Consider the following 21,373-nt stretch of genomic DNA (forward strand, 5'->3'; position numbering starts at 1 on the left):
AGTCTCCACTTATTATTTTTAGTATTATTATTATTGTTATTATTACTAAACTTTATTTATAGGGTGCCTCAAATCTGGTCCGCACCGCCATATTGCAGCAATGCAAACACACCTTTAGTTGCAATTTATCTATAAAATGACAATGAGCCAGCTGAACAAAAATGGGCTGCCCTGGTGATACTGCGCCGCATAGACTGGTGGGAACAGGCATCAGTCCCATCATTCAATACAAATGTTTTACTTGCGTTGTTAAACAATATATGTGGATGACAATTTTCATCCAAGAGCAATTTGATTGAAGTCTGTATAGTAAACATGCAATTAGAGTCCAACAATCTTATGTCTGATATTGCACATGCATGGCAAGTGTAGTCTGTCTTGTATGAAGAGATATATTTTGATTAAATAATAGGCTTGCTATCTCCAAAAAACTGCAGATCAATTCTGGGATTTTTACGGCGTATACGTGCCAGCCTCTCCCCTAGGGAGCTTGAACATAGAATCAATAAATACCTTGGTCACTGCCATAGCACCTTCTATTTTGCATCCCAAATTATATTCCTAAACACGGAGATCTCCACTAGGGACTTTCATCAAACCATAAAAACTCACAAAAACAATGTTGCCCCAGGTCCTGATGACTTTACAATCTCCTATTATAAGAACTTAACCCTGGTTCTCTCTCTCATCTTCTATTAAACCTTTTTTTTAACTCAAGCCTCCAAAGTTAAAAAGTGACGGCACCACCATGGTGAACCTAGTGGCCTTAGCAAGAGAATGCCAATCAGTGTGCAAGCTACATGCCATCTCACGCCTACGCGTGGATCTTAAACAGTTAACCAAGCTCCTAGCCAATACATTAACCTCAGGTCCGATGGAACCTCATCACTAATTGTATCTCCTCCCTAATGTTTACATTTTGGTTGTAAATAAGCTTTAAATGGCACTGGTAAAAACACAAAAACCTTATATTAGAAATCCTGCTATATAGTTTTGGAAAATACCCCTAAAGAATGTTGCTTATGAGAAACATTCCTATAATATATTTCATGTTGCAGTTGTATTAGTTGCCATTACTTACACAAAGTTTTTCTGACTTGTCACCCATAGCTGATTCAGTAGAAACTGAGCTCTCGATCCATGAACATATGGAGGAAAACCAGGGAGATGGAACAGGTAAGAACACGTAGAGGGAAACATAATGTATGAAACATTGAGGTTAAATTGCCTCAGTATTCAGTATATGGGGCCTGATTTAGAGATGGATGTAAATCCCATCATGACTGCGCAGGGGTGGATTGGGATGTAAAACAGGCCCGGGAAATTTATGGAAGCAGCCCTAATGGAGGCGGGGTCTTTTGAGGGTGTGGGGTCTGTCCAGGGGGACGGGACCCCTCCTCATAGGGCCTGAATCTGCATTGGACGCAGTTGCAGCCTTTCTTGTGCCTTATGCAGTTGGGTCTGCGACTTTATGCTAATGACACTACAATGGCCTTCCCTGGTGTACATACGTGCTTTCCAATATGGAAGGACTGAGACATCCAGTGTCTACAGACATTGCAATCATGCTTTGTGCATCTTTAGACACCACCATCGGTCGCATCAGTTAAACTTTCCCCAGCCCTATGCTAGATGCAGATCATCCGTCTGTGTACGGCCTCCAATGTGAGCAATTCGGCGTCTCTATAGCCAACCCCCTGTAACCGCCCAGGAACTCCCAAAACATTTCTAATACACTTCTTGGTGCCTGTGTCTGAATCTGTACTGCAACTCTGTACAAACATCATCGGGGCACATGCGAGGTGTAACTCAGACACATGAAAAGCAATACACAAGAAAAAAATAAAACACATTGGCCCCCACAGGAAAAAACACACACTTTGTCCCCCCACAGCAAAAAACAATCACATTGGCCTTTACAGAAAGCAATAAAAGACATGGGCTCCCACAAGAAAAGAATAAAACACATTGACCCCCAGAGGACAAAAAAACAAACACATTGGCCCCTACAGAAATCTATAAAACACACTGACCCCCAACAGGAAGAAAAAACATTAGCCCCCACAGATAAAAAAACAATCACATTGGCCCCTACAGAAAGCAATAATACAGACTGACAATAACCCCCCCACACACACCCCACCCCCCCCACAGGAATAATAAAAACAAATTGAACCCCATGCAGTGTACGTCCCTGTGAACAGGAGGTATGGTGGGTAGTGTATGTCCCTGGCCTGGGGTGATATTGTATGTCTAAGGGGCCAGGGAGCAGGTGTCAGAGTTCAGCCGGGGATCGGCCGTCCTTTACCGTCCCGCCGGCTTCCTCTGACCTCCCGGGCAGTCGGGCGGCTGGTGCGGCGATGTGGGAGGTGCTGAGCATTCTCCCTGATGCTGGTGTCTCGGGCGGCCTGGTGCGCGGGGATCGGAGTTCCTGTCATGGGCGCCGCCATGACACTTCCTTCTCTGACTATCCTTCCTTCCCTGACAGTCTGGCCGGTCAGCTGACGCTGTGGACCAATCAGTAGGCTTCCAGGGGTATATATCCGGCTCCTGTGTATCAGGTAGTTGCCTGAACAACCATTGTCGCTGCTAGTGTTACTAGTGGTCTCTCGTTCCAGGTTCCCTTGCTTCCAGTGATCTATTCCTGTGTGCAGCTATATCATCCATCTCACCAGTGCTTTACCATCTCAGCCTGTGTGCAGCTATTTCATTCATCTCATCAGTGCTTTACCATCTCAGCCTGTGTACAGCTATATCATTCATCTCACCAGTGCTTTACCACCTCAGCCTGTGTGCAGCTATATCATTCATCTCATCAGTGCGTTACCACCTCGCCTGTGTGCAGTATACCTCCATTCCACCAGTGCGTTACCACCGCCGCCTGTGTGCAGTATACTATCCATTTCACCAGTGCTTTACCATCACAGCCTGAGTGTAGTTATACGTACCCACCTCTCCAGCGTCATAATCTCTGGCTGGCTCCAGTACCACTACCCATCTCGTTACTGGACTCTGTGGTCCCTACCTACGTGTTACAGTATTGCACCGTGGTGCACTCTTTCTAACCGGCAACCCGGTAGAGTGTGTCCGCAGTACACACCTCCTTGTACCTCAAGTACAGTGTCCCTATATGCCCCTTACTGGCACAGACCCTTTGGGCCACGAGTGTTCGTCTCTCCTTTTTCCCGCAGGCTTTGGTCACATAGTCAAAGGACCGCGACCTGCTTACGAGGTGCAGCTCAAGCCCATATACCGATTGGTGGGATCACTGGCGAACACCATCTCGTGGGTTAGATTCCGCACCTTTGACTAGGTCTCGCCAATGACCAAGACCCGTGGATGCGGAGGTCGTACATTCAGGCCCCTCGCCTCCGTTTTCTCCCGCAGCCTCAGGCCTCAGCTTCCAGAAAACCGCCTCCCAGCGTGACAGTAGGGTAAGATATGGAGGCCTGGGGGTAGGGCGGGTTACAGGTATGTTCCAGAGGCAGAGATGGTAGTTAGGGTGGGTACTGTATTGTGAGGTCATGGGGTAGTCTGGTTAGTGAATCGCCACCACCGAAGCCAGCTCCTGGAGCATGAGCTCCATACAATCTGCCACCGCTGGGATCAGAATGTAGTAGTAGCGGGATGCAGAGGGCAGGACGAGAGTAGTAGTAGTGTGGATCAGGGAGCAGGATGGGAGTATTAATAGTGGGAAGCAGATGATTGGTTGGGAGTAGTAGTAGTGCAGATCTGGGGCACGATGGGAATAGTAGTGGGAAGTGGGGGCAGCATGGAAGTAGTAGTAATGCAGGGCAGGCTTGGAATCGAAGTAGTGCGGAGCAGGGGGCAGGCTGGGAATAATAGTAGTTAGGGGCAGAATGGGATTAATAGTGGAAAGCAGGGGCAGAATGGGAGTAGTAGTGTGGAGCAGGGGGCAGAATGGGATTAATAGTGGAAAGCAGGGGCAGGATGGGAATAGTAGTGTGGAGCAGGGGGCAGGGTGGGAATAGTAGTAGTTCGGGCAGGATGAGAGAAAAAGTGATAAGCAGGGGCAAGATGGGAGTAGTAGTGAGGAGCAGGGTGGGAGTAGTGGTGGGAATAAGTGGATGGGCTGGAAAGTAGAAAGCTGAACATGAATCACCTCCACTCTGGGCTGGGGGTCACCTTCTATCCACATGGGTCCTGACCGCCGTCCCTCTCTCACACTGACAACAGCCAGGGAGTGGCTAGCTTCTGCCACCCGCCTGACATCCTGCTCCTCTGGCTCCTACTCTACACAGCTGCAGCCTGCACACACCCCTTGCCCTTTCAACCCTGCATGCTCCGCCTCGGCTCCCGCAGCCCCGGAGTATGGCCAGGCCTCGATCATTCCATAGAGATAGGGGGGCTGACGGCGGGAGGTTAAGGCTGAGGGAGCTGACAGCGAGAGGATAGGGCTGAGCCAAAAGGGGATCTATCCGCAACCCTGAGGGAGAGGAGGTACACAGTACAGGCACAGTACAGTGATGGTGTAGCTGGGACCTTCCGATTTGCGTTCCACAGTGGAACGCAAATCTTGGGAGCGCGGCAGCCTGCAGGCAGTGTCGACCCGGCCCGGCAGGCAGTGTCAGCCAAGCCAGCAGAGGAGTTCAAGGGACCGGCCCAGCTGGAACTTTCCCGACGGCGAAATCTGCCTCTGCGACTGTGATTCTGTACACAGCGGACTTGCGAAAATATGCTAATGACTTAGCTTATGTCTTGTGCACCCACCTCCAGCATCTCAAAGCCACCTTTTATGTACAAAATTGGAAACATCAGTCACACATTGAATTTATGAGTAATCCTATGCTGTCTCAGACAGAGCAGCTGTCCTAAAACGATGGGAACTCTCCAGCTGTGAACGTATTTGCAGAGGCTCCCTAGAGCAATCACAGAAACAGGTCTCGACATGCCTGCTTTTTTATAGCCACCACCAGTTGCCTCCCCCAAACGCTGACTACCCGTCGATCACTTTACGAAAAAATCCTCACTACGACCTTTATAACTATACGTGCAAAGTGCGGTTTTGGTGCATGCGAAGTAGCATAAATAGAGATTAACTGCGTTCAACATTGACATTGTGTCCATATCTGAATCAGGGGCCTGATTCAGAGTTGTACGCAAGTCCAATGTTTGGAGGACGTAACAAGGAGTGCCAACAAAGAACGCAGGCTTGTCGCAACCATTTTGGGGGAGTGTCACATCCTGCATCTGCGATCCTGTACGCGAAAAATATGGCTCCGGCGTCTCAATTCCCATGGCCATTCCGCAAGACAATAGACTCATTCAGGACTGCAATAATCTTGCAAAGCCGCAAGTGGGCATCTTAATACATCTCCCAGCGGCTGCGACACATAGCTTCTGTGTACACGTTTGCAGCAGCAGCTGCGACATTAGCGTACAGCTCAAAATCAGGCCCCAGCCTTATGGTAAAGTAGAAACATAAATGCAGTAGCATACAGCACTATTAACTGTTTCCACTTCACAGGATTGGGTCATTGAACATATTGAAAATAGCATTTTAATGCTTTTAAAAGTCACCAAAGAGTTTAAAGACAATATAAACATAAGGTCACATTTTTCAACAGAACATATTTTTCTCTATGGCTGTATTGTCCAATTTCATAGGTATTGCAGGCCTTAGTTCGGGACCGACATGATAGAAAGTTTACAAGAGCACCAGGTGAAGTTATAATTATGGTGCAGGAGATCTAAGGCCGTGGGTGGTATGTTGAAGGTGATAGAGATTTATCTTATAGTCTGATAGAGTACTAAAGTGCGTTGTCTTGGAGTCATCCTGGACTCTTCCCTCTCCTTCAAACCACACACTCAGAACCTCTCGCAGTCCTGTAGTTTCCATCTCAAGAATATTTCCAAGATCAGACCCTTTCTCACCCAGGATGCTACCAAAACCCTTGTACATTCACTGGTCATGTCCAGATTTGGACTACTATAACCTTCTCCTAGCTGGCCTCCCCAAATCCCATCTCTCTCCTCTCCAGTCTGTGCTCAATGCTGCTGCTCGGCTCATCTTCCTCTCCAAACGCTCTACATCTGCCTCCCCTCCCCTCCACTGGCTCCCGTTCCCTTTCAGAACCCAATTCAAGGCTCTCACACTCACTTACAAAGCCCTCACCCATTCCTCTCCCTTTTACATCTCTGATCTCATCTCCCTTCACTCTTCTGTCCGCCCTCTTCGTTCACTTAATACACGCCGCCTTTCATGCCAATTGATTACTTCCTCCCACTCCCGCCTCCAAGATTTTGCCCGTGCTGCTCCTCACCTTTGGAACTCCCTCCCTCTCCCCATCAGACTCTGTACCTCTCTACAATCTTTCAAACAAGCTCTTAAGACCCACTACTTCATTAAAGCCTTCCAGCTCTCATCCTAACTTGCTGCTACATCTTCCTTTCTCCCCGCCTACCCCATCTGTGTCACTCCTGTTTGTCTTCCCCTCCCTTAAAGAATGTAAGCTCTTTCGAGCAGGGCCCTCTACCCTCTTGTGCTTCTCCCTACTGTAATTTAATTTATCTCTTACTCCCCACTAGGGCAACTAACACCTGGCTGCTTATGCGGGTGTAAAGGTCGCTAATATAGCAATGTTTATCTATGTCCTGTATTGTATTGTGTTGTATTGGATTGTATTGTAAGTCACTGATTACTTATTTGTCTATGTACTTTGTAAGGCGCTGCGGAACACTTGTGGCGCCATATAAATAAATGATAATAATAATAATAATAATAATAATAATAATAAATGCAGACAGTGTCTGAAAAACTTTTGGGAGAGGAATATGAGAAGTTAGGATTAAGAGTACATCATTGGCAAAGAGGGACACTTTGTATTCCTTCCTACCAAAGAACATTCCTCTAATATCCGGATCGAGGCAGATCTGAGCAGCTAGTGGTTCAATGATCAAAGCAAAGATCAGGGGTGACAAAGGGCATCCCTGTCTAGTGCCACTTGTAATAGAAAAAGGGGAAGATAGAAGTCCATTCACCGAAACCCTGGTTGAAGGAGCAGAGTATAGGGCCTGGATGCCCTGAATAAAGTTATCGGCAAGGCTAAATGCATGGAATGTTTGTATCATGAAAGACCAGCTAATCCTGTCGAAGACCTTCTCAGCGTTGAGGGAGAGCACCAAGAACAGGGTATGGGCAGTATTAATAGAGTGGATAAGACAAATCACCCACCTGGTGTTGTCTCTGGCCTACCTCCCACTTATAAAACCTACTTGATCACTGTGAACTAGGCTGGATAAGAATGAGTTTAAGCGATTAGTAAGGATCTTTGTATAAATCTTGATGTCAGCATTCAACAATGAGATGGGTCTGTAGTGAGCACAGTTGGAGGCATCTTTCCCTTCTTTAGGGATAACAATAATTCTAGCCTCAAGAGCCTCCCTAATGAAGGAGCCATCAGATACATCATTGAACACCTCTGCAAGACAGGGATAGAGTATGAAGATAAAGGTTTTATAACAGGGGGTCATAAAGTCATCAGGGCCTGGGGTTTTATTAGCTTTAAGGCCCTTAATAAGTAATAACATCAATCAGAGATCTCCTGCACCTCAATTTGGCAGATAATTTAGGTAGATGACAGTGGAACAGAAAATTATGTATAGAGGGCCTGATTCATTAGGGATCGCAACTGCAACAGCGCTCGCAGTTGGCCAATTGTTGCGTATTGCCCGAAGGCACCTCTGCAATCGCACTGTGATCAAGCAGACCACGTACAGCAATCGCAGAGTGATTGACAGACAGTGAGCATTTGGGGGTGGAGACGGGGGGTGGTCGGAAAAATGCAGGTGTGTCTGTCCGTTTGAACGCCGTTGCGTGGGCGTGAATAAATTAGCCATTTTAAGTGCATACTCACTGCGTGCAATGAGGTTAGCAATTTGTAAGTAAGGTCAAGGCTGCTGTAATTGTGCTCAAGGGGCCAGTGGTACTCGATGTTACTGATGTTTGTGGAGGTTTGCAAGGTATGTGAGATAGCGGTACTGGGAGGCAGTGGGCGTCTCTATGCAGACAGTGTGATGGCATTGCAATTGCAAGCATTAGCATATTTGCGCAGCAGACCTGCGTGGGATTACGGAGCTGCGAACGCAATAGCAATCCTTAATGAATCAGACCCAGAGTCCGCAGAAGGGGAGGACTATGGGCCCGATTCAGAGCCGCTTGCAAGCGGCTCGATGGTTCCCTACTGCGCACGTGCCATGTCCGGCGTGCGCGAGCCCCCCTGTGCGACTAAAGTTCAGTCGCTGCGGGGCTCGCAATAAGACGGGGCAGCTGTCAATGTTGATTGACAGCTCGCCCCGTTTTGTGGGTGGCCGGACAAACGCAAGTGTTCCCTTAGGAACGCCTGGCGTTTGTAGGTGGGGTTAATGACATCACTGGTAATGTCAGCAGTGGACTTCCTGCTCTATTAGAGCAGGAAGTCCACTCTGGCTTGCGGCAGCCGAGACCCTACCCCAGGGTCTCGTCGAAAGCCCGATGGTCGCAATAATCGTGACGGTCTCCAGCCCGCTCGCACAAGCTGTGGGTGGACACCCACAGCTTTGCGCGCGGCCTGGAGACAAGAAAAAAACTGCCCACAGGCACTGCGAGCCGCCTGCGGCAGCAAGCGGGTCTGATTCAGGGCCAATCTGCGGAAGATGAGAGGTTATAAATATACAACATAACATAAAACCTCTGGAACTCCTCAGTGATTTGGGTAGGATAGCGAATAGATCTTCCTGAATGAGATTTGATCATCAGAGCATTGTTCTGTGAAATTTTAGATCATAATCTGGACGCCAGCAACCTGTCAGCCTTGTAACCTTTTTCTTAAAAGGTTTGGTTAAGCCATTTAAGAGAGGTCTCAGCTTTCGCCGTAAGTAGGAGGCCAAGCTCGCTCCTAGCAGCTACAAGCTTGCAATAAACGTGCTTATAGCCTAAGATTTTATGTAACCTTTCTAACTGGGCAATGAGATCCTTAAGTTCTAGAAGTCTCTTGGCTTTGACTTTCCTAGTGTGGGCTGCAACCCTAATTAATGCACCCCAGATCATTACTTTATGGGCATTCCAAAGTAATAAGGGAGAGATGGTAGGGTCAGTGTTAAGAGAAATGTAGTTTCTAATATCAGTACTATCTGTAATTGCAGAAAAGAGAGTAGGAAAGGTGTGGAACATGGAGGACTTAGTCCATGTTTTTGGACCTATGGGGGAGGGTTTTGCTGAAGAGTCCAAAGCGTCTGAGGCCAGTCATAGAGACCATAGGGGGGTGAATGGCTGAGGGAGCCAAAGAAGGGTCGCTGGGCTATGTGGAAGTAAAAAGGGGAAACAAATGCAAAGTTAACACATCAAACAGAGGTGCTTAGAGGGAGGTGGCGGGTACCTTGTCTGCAGTGGTGCCAGAGCCGTAACTAGACTTTTTGGTGCCCTGTGCCAGAAAGAGCATTGGCGCGCCCCTCATTTTTCAAAGGGACATAATGCACCCAAAAAAGGGGAATGGCCTCATGGGGAACGGCCAGGGAAGAGATAGGAGAGGCCAAGAGATGCTGGGGATGAAATAAGAGGAAGCTACAAGCAAGAATGATAATAAACAGAAATTTGAAAGGCCCAAACAGCGCCCCCTGACCTGTGGTGCCCTGTGCCATGGCACCGGCCGCACTACCCTAGCTACGGCCCTGAGTGGTGCTATAGGTACAACCACACTTTCAGGATAGTGTGGTACACCCCCTCAGCAGGTGCATCTTTTATACATGGGACCCGATTTTCACAATGGGAGAGTGGTTACGCCCCAAATGCTTGGCCACCCCTTCCCAAGTACCGGGCCTGTGTGTAGCAGCACCGTATGTTGTTGAAAAAGTAAAACACATTTGTGATATGTTGAAATTGGCAATGTATAGTGTGACAGCTGTAATGAAAAAAAGAAATAAAATAAATGCTTAAAATGCTTGGTAAGCGGAAAGAAAACACACTTATTAAACCATACATAGCACAGCAACTAACACAGAAAAGACTGCCATTTATATGACATTACCAGTGCTCTGGAAAAGAAGCCATTGCAGCCTAACATAAGGACGCCCACTTTCCCTTACACATATCTGCAATACTTTGCAAGTCTGCAAAATCATTGGTAACATGGAGTACCATCAGAGCCTCGCGCTCACTTGCATAAGGTCTGACCTTTCTCAGGAATTGCTAACCTCATTGCACGCAGTGAAAGCCCAAGCTGCATATGGCATTGCAGTGGCTAATTTATGCATGCCCCTGTAATGGCGTTAAAATGTACTGGCACACCTGCGTTTCACTGACCACCCCACTGTCACCACCCCCAAATGGTCGCTTCCTGTCAATCACTCTGTGATGGGTCTGCGTAGTCACTGTAATCGCAGTCCGATCGCAGTGAGACCTTCGTGCACACACACTGCGATGCATATGCATGCGCAGGGACAACAATTGCCCTACTGCGTGCAAAATCGCAGTTGTGATCGGTAATGAATCAGGCCCTTAGTTTGTTGTTGCTGTTGTGATCCTTTAGTTGGATGCATGCTGAGGAGTCATCTGTCATTGCTTCTGATCTTCCGGTTTGGTTCTGGAAAAGTGTCCAGAGTACTTACCTACACTTTACTTACTGTTCACAGTCCTATTTCACTTAAGAGAAATAGCATGATAATTAGTGAAAATAGAACCCAATATTTTAATTGGTGAACAACATTTGGGTCACACACTGTAAAATAGTTGGTCTATGCTATTATTACACTGTTTCTTAAAACAACCTTAAGCATTTTTGGTTATTAAAAGTCTGGCTTATTTGTAAGGTGGAAAGCAGGAGATGCAGTTCTTGTTGTAGAACAACAACAGCTACAGGCAAAGTATTACTTGAGAATCTACACTGAATGAACAGTAGGTGGCAGTGTATATTAATTTGCTACTGTGTAGTCTTTCTTTGCTGTGATAGTGTACTTCTAGAATCTTCTTGTTTATACTCCATGTTATGTTTACATGTACTGGTCACTGTAACGTATATATCCCACAATCTTCCCTGTGTGTTTGATGCTTGAACAGGGAAACATTCTGCAACCATTTCTGATCTTCACTCAGTTTAGGGGCATGGTCATTCATTTGTGCTGATCACTTTGAAAGTAGCAGATACCTTCATATAAAGTACACTTCAGCTGGCAGTGTGGGGGGGTCCTGTTGACTTACTGCATGAGTATTAAAGGAGTATGTCAGTTTATTATATCTTTTAGTGGCATTTGATTATCTGATATATACTTTATATTCTTAGATAAACCTCCTGATTGCCCACCTGTGTATGCTAAAGAAGACCCAGCAGAAAAAGTTGTGTCTCCGAAAAAAGTCTGTGACAACAAACTTAAGGACAAGGATACTTGCAAACATAAAGCTAAAAAAGAGAAGGAGAAAGAAGAGAAGCAAAAGAAAGATGAACAGGAAAAGGAGAGACAAGATAAGGATGAAATGGCGTATGGTAAAAGCCTATATTAGCAATATGATACTTTCTGTTTAGATTAATGACACCTGAAAGTAGATCCAATGATACACCAGAATCCTTAGATTATATATATACGTGTGTTATTATCTCCTCCCTTTTGTGTGATAACATTAATCATATAGGGTTTGGGTACGGGATGCCGGCATTCGGGATCCCGGCTGTAAGAATCCCGATGCCGGCATCCCGACAGGGTTAGAGTTCCGACACTATGTCGATCGATGTGCTAACCCTCCCCCTCTATATACCCTAACCCTCCCTCCGCCAGAATCCCTGCCATCTGTATTTTATTCGCATCCCATCATATATTATTATTTTATCAATCTAAATTATTATTGTTAGTTTATAAAACTAAAAACTTATATAGGAAATTTTAAATATATCATGTACTAATAGATGAATTTAGAAGTTTTGGAATCAAATAGGCATACTTTATCCAGCATGTAACCTATGCATGTACTTAGGACCTGAAATGCTAAAAGGGGACAACAGGCAGGGGAAGCAATCGGTAAGCCGACTGCCTATATACCGGCAGCCGGCTTCCCGACTGTCTTATCCCGGCATGGGTGAAATGCCGGGCGTCTAGATGTAGACGCCCGCATTTCCCCGACGCCGGGCGCCGCGAGCGGACAGCCGCTCGGGGGGGAGGGGACTTAGGGTTAGGCACCCCCCCGGGAGGGTTAGGGTTAGGGTTGGGGGAGGGAGGGTTAGGGTTAGGCACCCCCTGGGGGGACTTAGGGTTAGGCACCCCGCCGGGGGACTTAGGTTTAGGTAGCGGGGAAGGGGGTAGTTAGGGTTAGGCACTTGGGGGGGAAGTTAGGGTTAGGCACCCCTAAGGAGGGTTAGGGTTAGGTTAGGTTAGTGGATACTTACCTATACACGATTGGGATTTCCAGCGCTGTCGGGCTTCCGCTGCGTCGCACTCTGCTCCTGTCGGGCTGCCGCTGACGGGAATCGAACCCATCATACCCATACCACAGGCAGATTATGTTATAGTTTGAGGCTGAAGGCAAGAAATAACTTTGATGGGTATTTTAAAAATCCTCCATTCTTGAAACATTTATTTTTGGGAAATAAAAACACTAAAGTTGCTGTTTATGAACTGGGCTTTCACACACTTTATGCTGCGTCACACAATGGTGATACATATTGTATGATATGGCAGAGCCACTTCATAAACTGTCACTCTGTCACCAGGACTTTTGATGCTATTCTTTTCCATTACTACATAGCGCTCCATCCTGGTAAGATTTTCTTCAAGATACACTGCAGGACATATATATGAGTGAGAGATAGAGAGTAAGCATAGCCTCATCTCCTTGTAAGAAATCGTGGCCAGTACAACAGGAGACATAAACACTAGGGGTGTGCACAAGCCACTTTTCGTGATTTGGATCTGGATCTTTCTTCGTGTCTTGGATCTGGATTGGTTTTGCCAAAACCACCCTTCCGTGTTTTGGGTTCTGGGTTTTGTGCTTTGGATCTGTATTTTTTTGGAAAAAAGCATAAAAACAGCTAAAATCACAGAATTTGTGTGTTTTTCTGTTCCTATGCTATTATTAACCTCAATAACATTAATTTACACTCATTTCCAGTCTATTCTGAACACCTCACACCTCACAATATTGTTTTTAGGATAAAAGGTTGCACAAAGGTAGCTGGATGGCTATGCTAAGCAACACAAGTGGGCGGCACAAACACATGGCCCATCTAGGAGTGACACTGCAGTGGCAGACAGGATGGCAGTTTGAAAAACTAGGCCCCAAACAGTACATAATGCAAAGAAAAAAACAGGTGCAAGATGGAATTGTCCTTGGGCCCTCCGACCCACCCTTATGTTGTATAAACAGGACATGCACACTTTAACAAACCAATCATTTCAGCGCCAGGGTCTGCCACACGACTGTGGCTGAAATTATTGGTTCGTTTGGGCCCCCACAAAACAAGCTGGCAATTAATCTGTCCCTGCACAAACTGGCTCTACAGAGGTAAGATGTCGTCCTCATCCACCGATTCCTCATCCTCTTCAGTGTTGTGTACATCCTCATCCTCACAGAGTATTAATTTGTCCCCGCTGGAATCCACCACCACAGGTCCCTCTGTACTTTCTGGAGGCTGGTCTCATTGGAAGAATTGCTAAATCATTTTGATGCACATCATCTTCTCCACATTTTGTGGAAGCAACCTCCTACGCCTTTCGCTGACAAGTTTCCCGGCTGCACTAAACACTCTTTCGGAGTACACAATGGAGGGGGGGCAACTTAGGTAAAATAGAGACAGTTTGTACAGGGGCCTCCAAATTGCCTCTTTTTCCTGCCAGTACAGGTACGGACTGTCTGACATGCCTACTTGGATGCTGTCACCGATGTAATCCTCCACCATTCTGTCAATGTTGACAGTATCATATGCAGTGACAGTAGACATGTCAGAAATTGTTGCCAGGTCCTTCAGTCTGGACCAGATGTCCAAACTTGGTACTGTCTGCCCTGCATCACCACCAGCGGGTTGCTTAGGATACCTAAGTTGTTTCCTGGCAGCCCCAGTTGCGGGAGAAAATGAAGAAGGAGCTGTTGACGTGTCACGTTCTCCTTCAGCTGACAATGTTTTCACCAGCAGGTCTTTGCACCTCTGCAGGCTTGTGTCGGCAGGAAAGAGAGACTCCACATAGGCTTTAAACCTAGGATTGAGCACGGTGGCCAAAATGTAGTGGTCTGATTTCAACAGATTGACCACCCTCGAATCCTGGCAAAGCGAATGAAGGGCTTCATCCACAAGTCCCACATACCAAGTGGAATCGCTCCGCCTTAGCTCCTCCTTCACTTTCTCCAGCTGCTTCTGCAAAAGCCTGATGAGGGGAATGACCTGACTCAAGCTGGCAGTGTCTGAACTGACTTCATGTGTGGCAAATTCGAAGGGTTGGAGAACCATGCACAACACGGAAATCATTCTCCACTGCACTTGAGTCAGGTGCAGACCCCCTCCTTTGCCTATGTCATAGGTGGATGTATTTGCTGCTTCTCCATCCTCTGAAGCATATAGAGGGTTGAGTTCCACCACGTCACAACCTCTTGCTTCAGGTGATGGCAGGCCAGGTTCAAGAGTGTTTGCTGGTGCTCCAGTCTTCGGCACGCAGTCGCTGAATGGTGAAAGTAGCCAGAAATTTTTCGGCCCACCCAAAGCATCTCCTGCACGCCCCTGTCGTTTTTCAGAAAATTCTGCACCACCAAATTTGTTATGTGAGCAAAACATGGGACTTGCTGGAATTTGCCCAGATGTAATGCCCGCACAATATTGGTGGCGTTGTCAAATATCACAAATCCCCAGGAGAGTCTTAAGTGGGGTAAGCCATTGGGCGATGATTTCCCTCAGTTTCTCTAAGAGGTTGCCGGCAGTGTGCCTCTTACTGAAACCGGTGATACACAGCGTAGCCTGCCTTGGAACGAGCTGGCATTTCTGAGATGCTGCTACTGGTGATGCTGCTGTTGTTGCTGCATAAGGCAATACATCAACCCAGTGGGCTGTCACAGTCATATGGTCTTTAGTCTGCCCTGTTCCACTTGTCCACATGTCCGTGGTTAAGTGGACATTGGATACAACCGCATTTTTTAGGACACTGAGGACACTTTTTCTGACATCTCTGTACATTCTCGGTATCGCCTGCCTAGTTAAGTGGAATCTAGATGGGATTTGGTACCGGGGACACACTACCTCCATCAATTGTCTAAATCCCACTGCACTAATGGCGGATACCGGACGCACGTCTAACACCAACATAGCTGTCAAAGCCTCAGTTATCCACTTTGCTTCAGGATGACTGCTGTCTTACTTCATTCTTCTCGCTAAGGATTGTTGGAGGGTCAATTGCTTAGTAAAAGAAGTAATGGTGTTCCTACCTCCTCTCTGGGATGATGAACGACTCCCAGCAGCAACAGCAGCAGCGACAGCAGCTGCTGTAGCAATGCAGGATCCTCCTGAAGAATCCCGGATAGGAGAGTCAGTCATGCCAGTTACATGGCCTGCAGGACTACTTCCGATCCTGACTGAGGAGGAAATTGACGAGGAGGGAGTTGACAGTGTGGTTTGCAGACGCTTGGATACAACAGGAAAAAGGGATTTAGGTGTCCCTGGACTGCTTACGGTCTTAGCCACAGTTTCTGAACTTGACAGTAACTTTTTATGAACATGCTGCTGGTGACGTATAAAAGAGGATGTTCCTAGGTGGTTAATGTACCTACCCCTACTTATTCCACCTTTACATATGGTACATATGGCAAGACAGTTGTTGTCCGGATTTGGATAGAAATATTTCCAGACCAAAGAGGTGGAATGTTTGGTCTTCTGCCCAGGCATGACCGTGATGGGCTTTTTCATCCCACGGACAACAACTGTCTCTCCCGGTGTCTGATTTACACAAACCACCTCACCATCAGAATCCTCCATGTCAACTGCCTCCTCAGCGCCAGTTGCACCAATATCCTCATCCTGTTGTACTTCAACAGTGACATCTTCAATTTGAATATCAGCAGGTGCAAATGGTGGAAGGAGCCACCTCTTCCCGTCCAGTGTTGGTAAGGTCAGGCATCTCAACCGTCGCCACACTTGGACTCTCCATGGGGATTTGTGATATCTTCTTAGAATTAGAAAGCACAGTTCTTTGCTGTGCTTTTGCCAGCTTAACGCATTTGATTTTTGTAGCGGGAGGAGGGCTTCTATCGTCATGTGAAGCTGAACCACTAGTCATGAACATAGGGGAGGACCTTAGCCGTTCCTTGCCACTCCGTGTCATAAATGGCATATTGGCAAGCTTACGTTTCTCCTCAGACGATTTAAATTTATTTTTTAAGGACATTTTCCTGAACTTTGCCATTGGGGATTTTATATGCCCTCTACTATGACATTGGGCATCGGCCTTGGCAGACAACGTTGATGGCATTTCGTCTATGTCATGACTAGTGGCAGCAGCTTCAGCACTAGGAGGAAGTGATTCTTGATCTTTCCCTGTTTTATTTTTATCGGACACATTTTTGTCCACCATTTATGTGATATTGATGCACGTGCGGCTAAGGCGCAAACAAACACAGAAAAATTGATTTTTTTCTTTTTTCAGGCACTTTGGCGGTTACACCACCCTTCAACAGACGAGCCAGCCGGCCCTTTACTTATGACACAGGCTCACGCTTGGCGCTACTTTGTTGATGCACGTGCGTCTACAGCGCACACTAGTCACAAACACAGACATTTTTTTTTGTTTTGTTTTCAGGCACTTTGGGGTTACACCACCCTTCAATAGACGATCCAGCCGGCCCTTGACTTATGACACAGACGCACGCTTGGCGCTGCTACTTTGTTGATGCACATGCGGCTAGGGCTGTAGAGAGCCCTGGCGGGCCCAGGTACAGAGGGGGCGTGGCCTGATCACAGGAGAGGTGTGGCCACGCCCCCTTGAGCAAACAAAAAAAAACACTATTGCTGCGCGCCGGGGAGGGGGCACTGTAAGCCCCTCAGCGCGGCGCAAAGCCAGGGGGGCGCGATCAGTGTGATCGCTCCACCCCACACAGGCAAAGGAGACTGCTGTGGCTGCTGCTCAGCAGCCACAAGTAATCTCCCACTGCTGCTCAGTACACGCTGTGTGCTGAGCTGCTATGAGAGAAGGGAGGGGGGGCGGCGCCAGACCTGGGCCCGCGCCGGGACCCTCAGGAAGCCCAGACCCAGGTAAACAGTACCCGCTCACCCCCTCTCGGCGCCCCTGCGTGCGACTACAGCGCACACAAGTCACAAACAGAGAAAAATATATATATTTTTTTTCTTTGGAACGCGCTTTGGGGGTTACACCACCCTTCAACAGACAAGCCAGCCGGCCCTTGACTTATGACACAGGCGCATGCTTGGCGCTGCTACTTTGTTGATGCATGTGCAGCTACAGCGCACACAAGTTACAAACACAGAAAAAAAAATTTTGTTTTTTTTCAAGCACTTTGGAGGTTACACCACCCTACAACAGATGAGCCAGCTGGCCCTTTACTTATGACACGGGCGCACACTTGGCGCTACTTTGTTGATGCACATGCAGCTACAGCGCACACAAGTCACAAACACAGAAAAATATATATAGATTTTTTTTTTGGAGCGCACTTTGGGGGTTACACCACCCTTCAACAGACGAGCTAGCCGGCCCTTTACTCATGACACAGGCGCACGCTTGGCGCTACTTTGTTGATGCACGTTCGGCTACAGCGCACACAAGTCACAAACACAGAAAAATATATTTATTTTTTTTCAAGCACTTTGGGGTTACACCACCCTTCAACAGACGAGCCAGCCGGCCCTTTGCTTATGACACAGGTGCAGGCTTGGCACTACTTTGTTGATGCACATGCGGCTACAGCGCACACAAGTCACAAACACATAAAAAGATTTTTTACATTTTTTTTGGAGTGCAGTTTGGGGGTTACACCACCCTTCAACAGACGAGCCAGCCGGCCCCTTACTCATGACACAGGCGCACGCTTGGCACTACTTTGTTGATGCACATGCGGCTACAGCGCACACAAGTCACAAACACAGAAAAAAAAATATTTTTTTTTATTTGGAGCACACTTTGGGGTTACACCACCCTTCAACAGACAAGCCAGCTGGCCCTTTACTTATGACACAGGTGCACGGTTGGTGCTACTTTGTTGATGCACGTGTGGCTACAGCGCACACAAGTCTCAAACACAGAAAAAGATTTTTTTTTTTGTTTGGGAGCGCACTTTGGGGGTTACACCACCCTTCAACAGATGAGCCAGCCGGCCCTTTACTCATGACACAGGCGCACGCTTGGCACTACTTTGTTGATGCACGTGCGGGTATCGCACACACAAACAGAAATTTTTTTTTTTTTGCCCTTGGGGGGAGCACCCCTGGTGGACAGAGCACCCCTGGACAACACTACAGCACCATTTTAGGGCTACAGCCTTTATGGGACACTGCACAACACAGCCCAGCCAGCCCCTGTGGACTTTGGAGTGGACACAGCCCCTATGGATGACCACAGCAGCACAACTCCCACCCTCCTGTTTCACTGTCCACAGCCGGAGTGAAAAATGGCGCCGACGCTGGGACCTTTTATTGAATCCAAAACCTGCGAGAATACGACAGCTGGATGATTGCGTTTTGCCTCGATTTCAGATCCGAGTCAGGCGGGAAAACTCGAACCTGACTCGTATCCGGCTCAGATCGGGGAGGCTCGGGGGGGTTCGGATTTCAGAAATCCGAACACGCTCATCCCTAATAAACACTAATCAGAACTGTCTGAATTAAGTCTCTCAAATCCAGGAAGAACTCCCCTTTTATGGCCAGTCAGGTCCCTACGATGGTGTGGCTTGTGACAGAGAGTTAGATAGATAGCTACTACTGGCAGGATTAATACCTGCCTGTCTTTATTCCTCACATTTGCAGTAGCACCTATGCATGTGTTCGGCTCTGGGTTGTCTGCTAGAACTTTGTAAAAGTCAATAGGATCCTACTTTTTCACACAAAGAGACATTATCATCCAGATATTGGGGTATAGGAAAACACCTCCTAGCTTAAGCCCTTGTAGTCTATATGGGTGAAATCATGCTTGCAACTGACTGCCCATTCCTGGAAAATATGGTTGACATCGAGAACATTGTTGGTGGTCTGTGCTCATAGTTTCTGTGAAGTCTGTAGTCTAGTGACCGCAATCAACACAAAAGATAGTAGTCATTTCAAAAGGCAATGGTGCCTAATGAACCCAAATAATGACATTTAAGAATAGTGCTTACAATATATTAGTCATTCAATCAATATAATACTGGCCAAGTGGGCCTAACCTTTATTTTCAAATTGCCTGGAGACCTGCTCTCACCACACAGAAGAATTCAGCAGGAATGAATACAATGACTAAAGTGAGGTTTATGTCATCTCCTTCAGGAGTCTTTTCTGTATGTTACTTCAGCTATTTTTGGATATGGTAACCTAAAAGAAATGCCATTCTTTTATCAGAGGATGACATCTGTATTTAAAGTAAATACAATCAGGCCTCAATTTGCACATTACCTGGAGTCTAAAAGTGCTAGCAGCTTATTCATGCGTGGTAGTACAGCCAGTTCTGCACAGTGGTGACTGAAGCTGAGGCAATCCACTGTTAGATCACCGTGAGCTTTGTCCATCATGTGTTCAGAATTTGAAGTTAGAATCAAAAGTAATGACAATGATTGATCACTATTTTGATAGTTATTTAAAGGCCAATTCTGGTTTCTATTACTTACTCCCCTATATTTGTTTCTGGAGGCTGGAGAAAACTTTGACGGGTGATTTAAAAATCCTCCATTCTGAGAACCTTTAGGTTGACAGAGATAAAAGGTTGACAGGTACAAAAGGTCAAAAGGTCCACACATTTTTTTTCTAACCTAATCTAATCTTCACCCTAACCCTCCCTTGGTGCCTAACCATCAGGGTAAGTGCCTGACTCTAACCATCCGTCCTAGTGCCTGACTCTAACCATCCGTCCTAGTGCCTAACCCTAACCCTCCGGTAAGTGTCTAACCCTAAAAAAAAAAGAGTGTTGAACAACTTTGTGTCAACAATTACCATGTCGACCTTTTGTACATGTCAATGTTTTATACCTATCTATCTAAAACCATGTTGACTTTTCATGCGTCGACCTTTTGTTCCCGTCGATCTATTGTCCCTCTCGACCTATTGACTGTCGATCATCTGGTGTTGACCTATTGCTTGTAGATCCTTTTACTGTCAACCTTTGATCTGTAACCCACATAAGCATTAGAATTATTAGCTAGTTTTGACATTTGTTTATTGCCTATTTTAACTGTACAGACTTTCAAACTTAATGATTTGCAATACGTTCTACATTGGAGGGTCATCCAAAACAATTTTAACAACAATATCAAAAGGGTACTGACTTGGGAGTGTAGTTCTGAAAAAGAGCAGAACAGCGCACCTCTGTGATGAGATAATGGCTGGGAATGCTTGGGGGCAGAGGTATTTTAATCGTATTTTTTTCAAGATGACATTGTAAAGATATTCTGTACATAAAATAACCTAATACACAAAATAAATAAGCACATTTTTTTTACAAGTACACTTATACTTATGGGAGCTCATTTAAAGTTGGATTAATTTGTGCTCTAAAAAGTCACATTTCTTTTAAATAGTATCCAGCTCAAAAACAGTAGTGTCTGTGCCTGGCACCCATCAGGCATATGAGGATGTATACTCTCACCTAGCAATAGCGCAAAGATACAACTTGACAGTCTTAGCAGTAAATGGTAAAGTTGAATTACTGTTATATATATTATTGTAATGAAGTGTCATTGCACAGAAGTGAGAATTATGTCTTGACCGTTAATGAAGTCCAAAAGTCACGTATTCAATTTAAAATGACTAAGAAACAGGAGGAGAATCTGCAACAGCCTCCAGGGGCTTGAATTACATTTAAAAGTTATTTTATCTGCAGGAAATCCTGTAGTGCATGATGCTTTATCTTCATATCCATTGACAGTAGCTCCAACTACCTCTCGGCTCAGGATTCCGAGTCCTATGAGAAATAACATGATCCTAAAGCATGCTGGGGCTTCCTTAACCAGTGTTCAATACACTTTGAATTGCTCTCGGAAATGCTTAATCTGTAAAGGTGGCATTTATTACTTCCCTTTTGTCTGCATAAACTTTGGCATGTTCAGTTTTTTTGGACACCTTCTAGAAGACCTTTGATGAGCCTGGATGAGCCCGGTAGAGGTTCTTCTGCAGCCTCCAGCCTGCTACACTTACATCAGGAACTAACTCGGGACAGTATATCCTTTTTATTTCAGACTCTGGCATCAGATTTGAGTCCTTATTAGCTATCTTTG

General features: G+C 46.3%; 1 protein-coding gene across 1 annotated transcript in view; it reads left to right on the forward strand.

Moving 5' to 3' along the window:
• The window catches only part of ABCA4 (ATP binding cassette subfamily A member 4), a 363,439-nt gene that overhangs the window by 209,360 nt on the left and 132,706 nt on the right, over positions 1-21,373 (forward strand). Inside the window, exons 19-20 of the mRNA XM_088443970.1 lie at positions 1,111-1,176; positions 11,277-11,477. Of these exons, the coding sequence (XP_088300096.1) occupies positions 1,111-1,176; positions 11,277-11,477 (267 nt within the window). The remainder of the gene's footprint in view (positions 1-1,110; positions 1,177-11,276; positions 11,478-21,373) is intronic.

Source organism: Taudactylus pleione, unplaced genomic scaffold (assembly GCF_031769625.1).
Source record: "Taudactylus pleione unplaced genomic scaffold, aTauple2 ptg000341l, whole genome shotgun sequence".
NCBI lineage: Eukaryota > Metazoa > Chordata > Amphibia > Anura > Myobatrachidae > Taudactylus > Taudactylus pleione.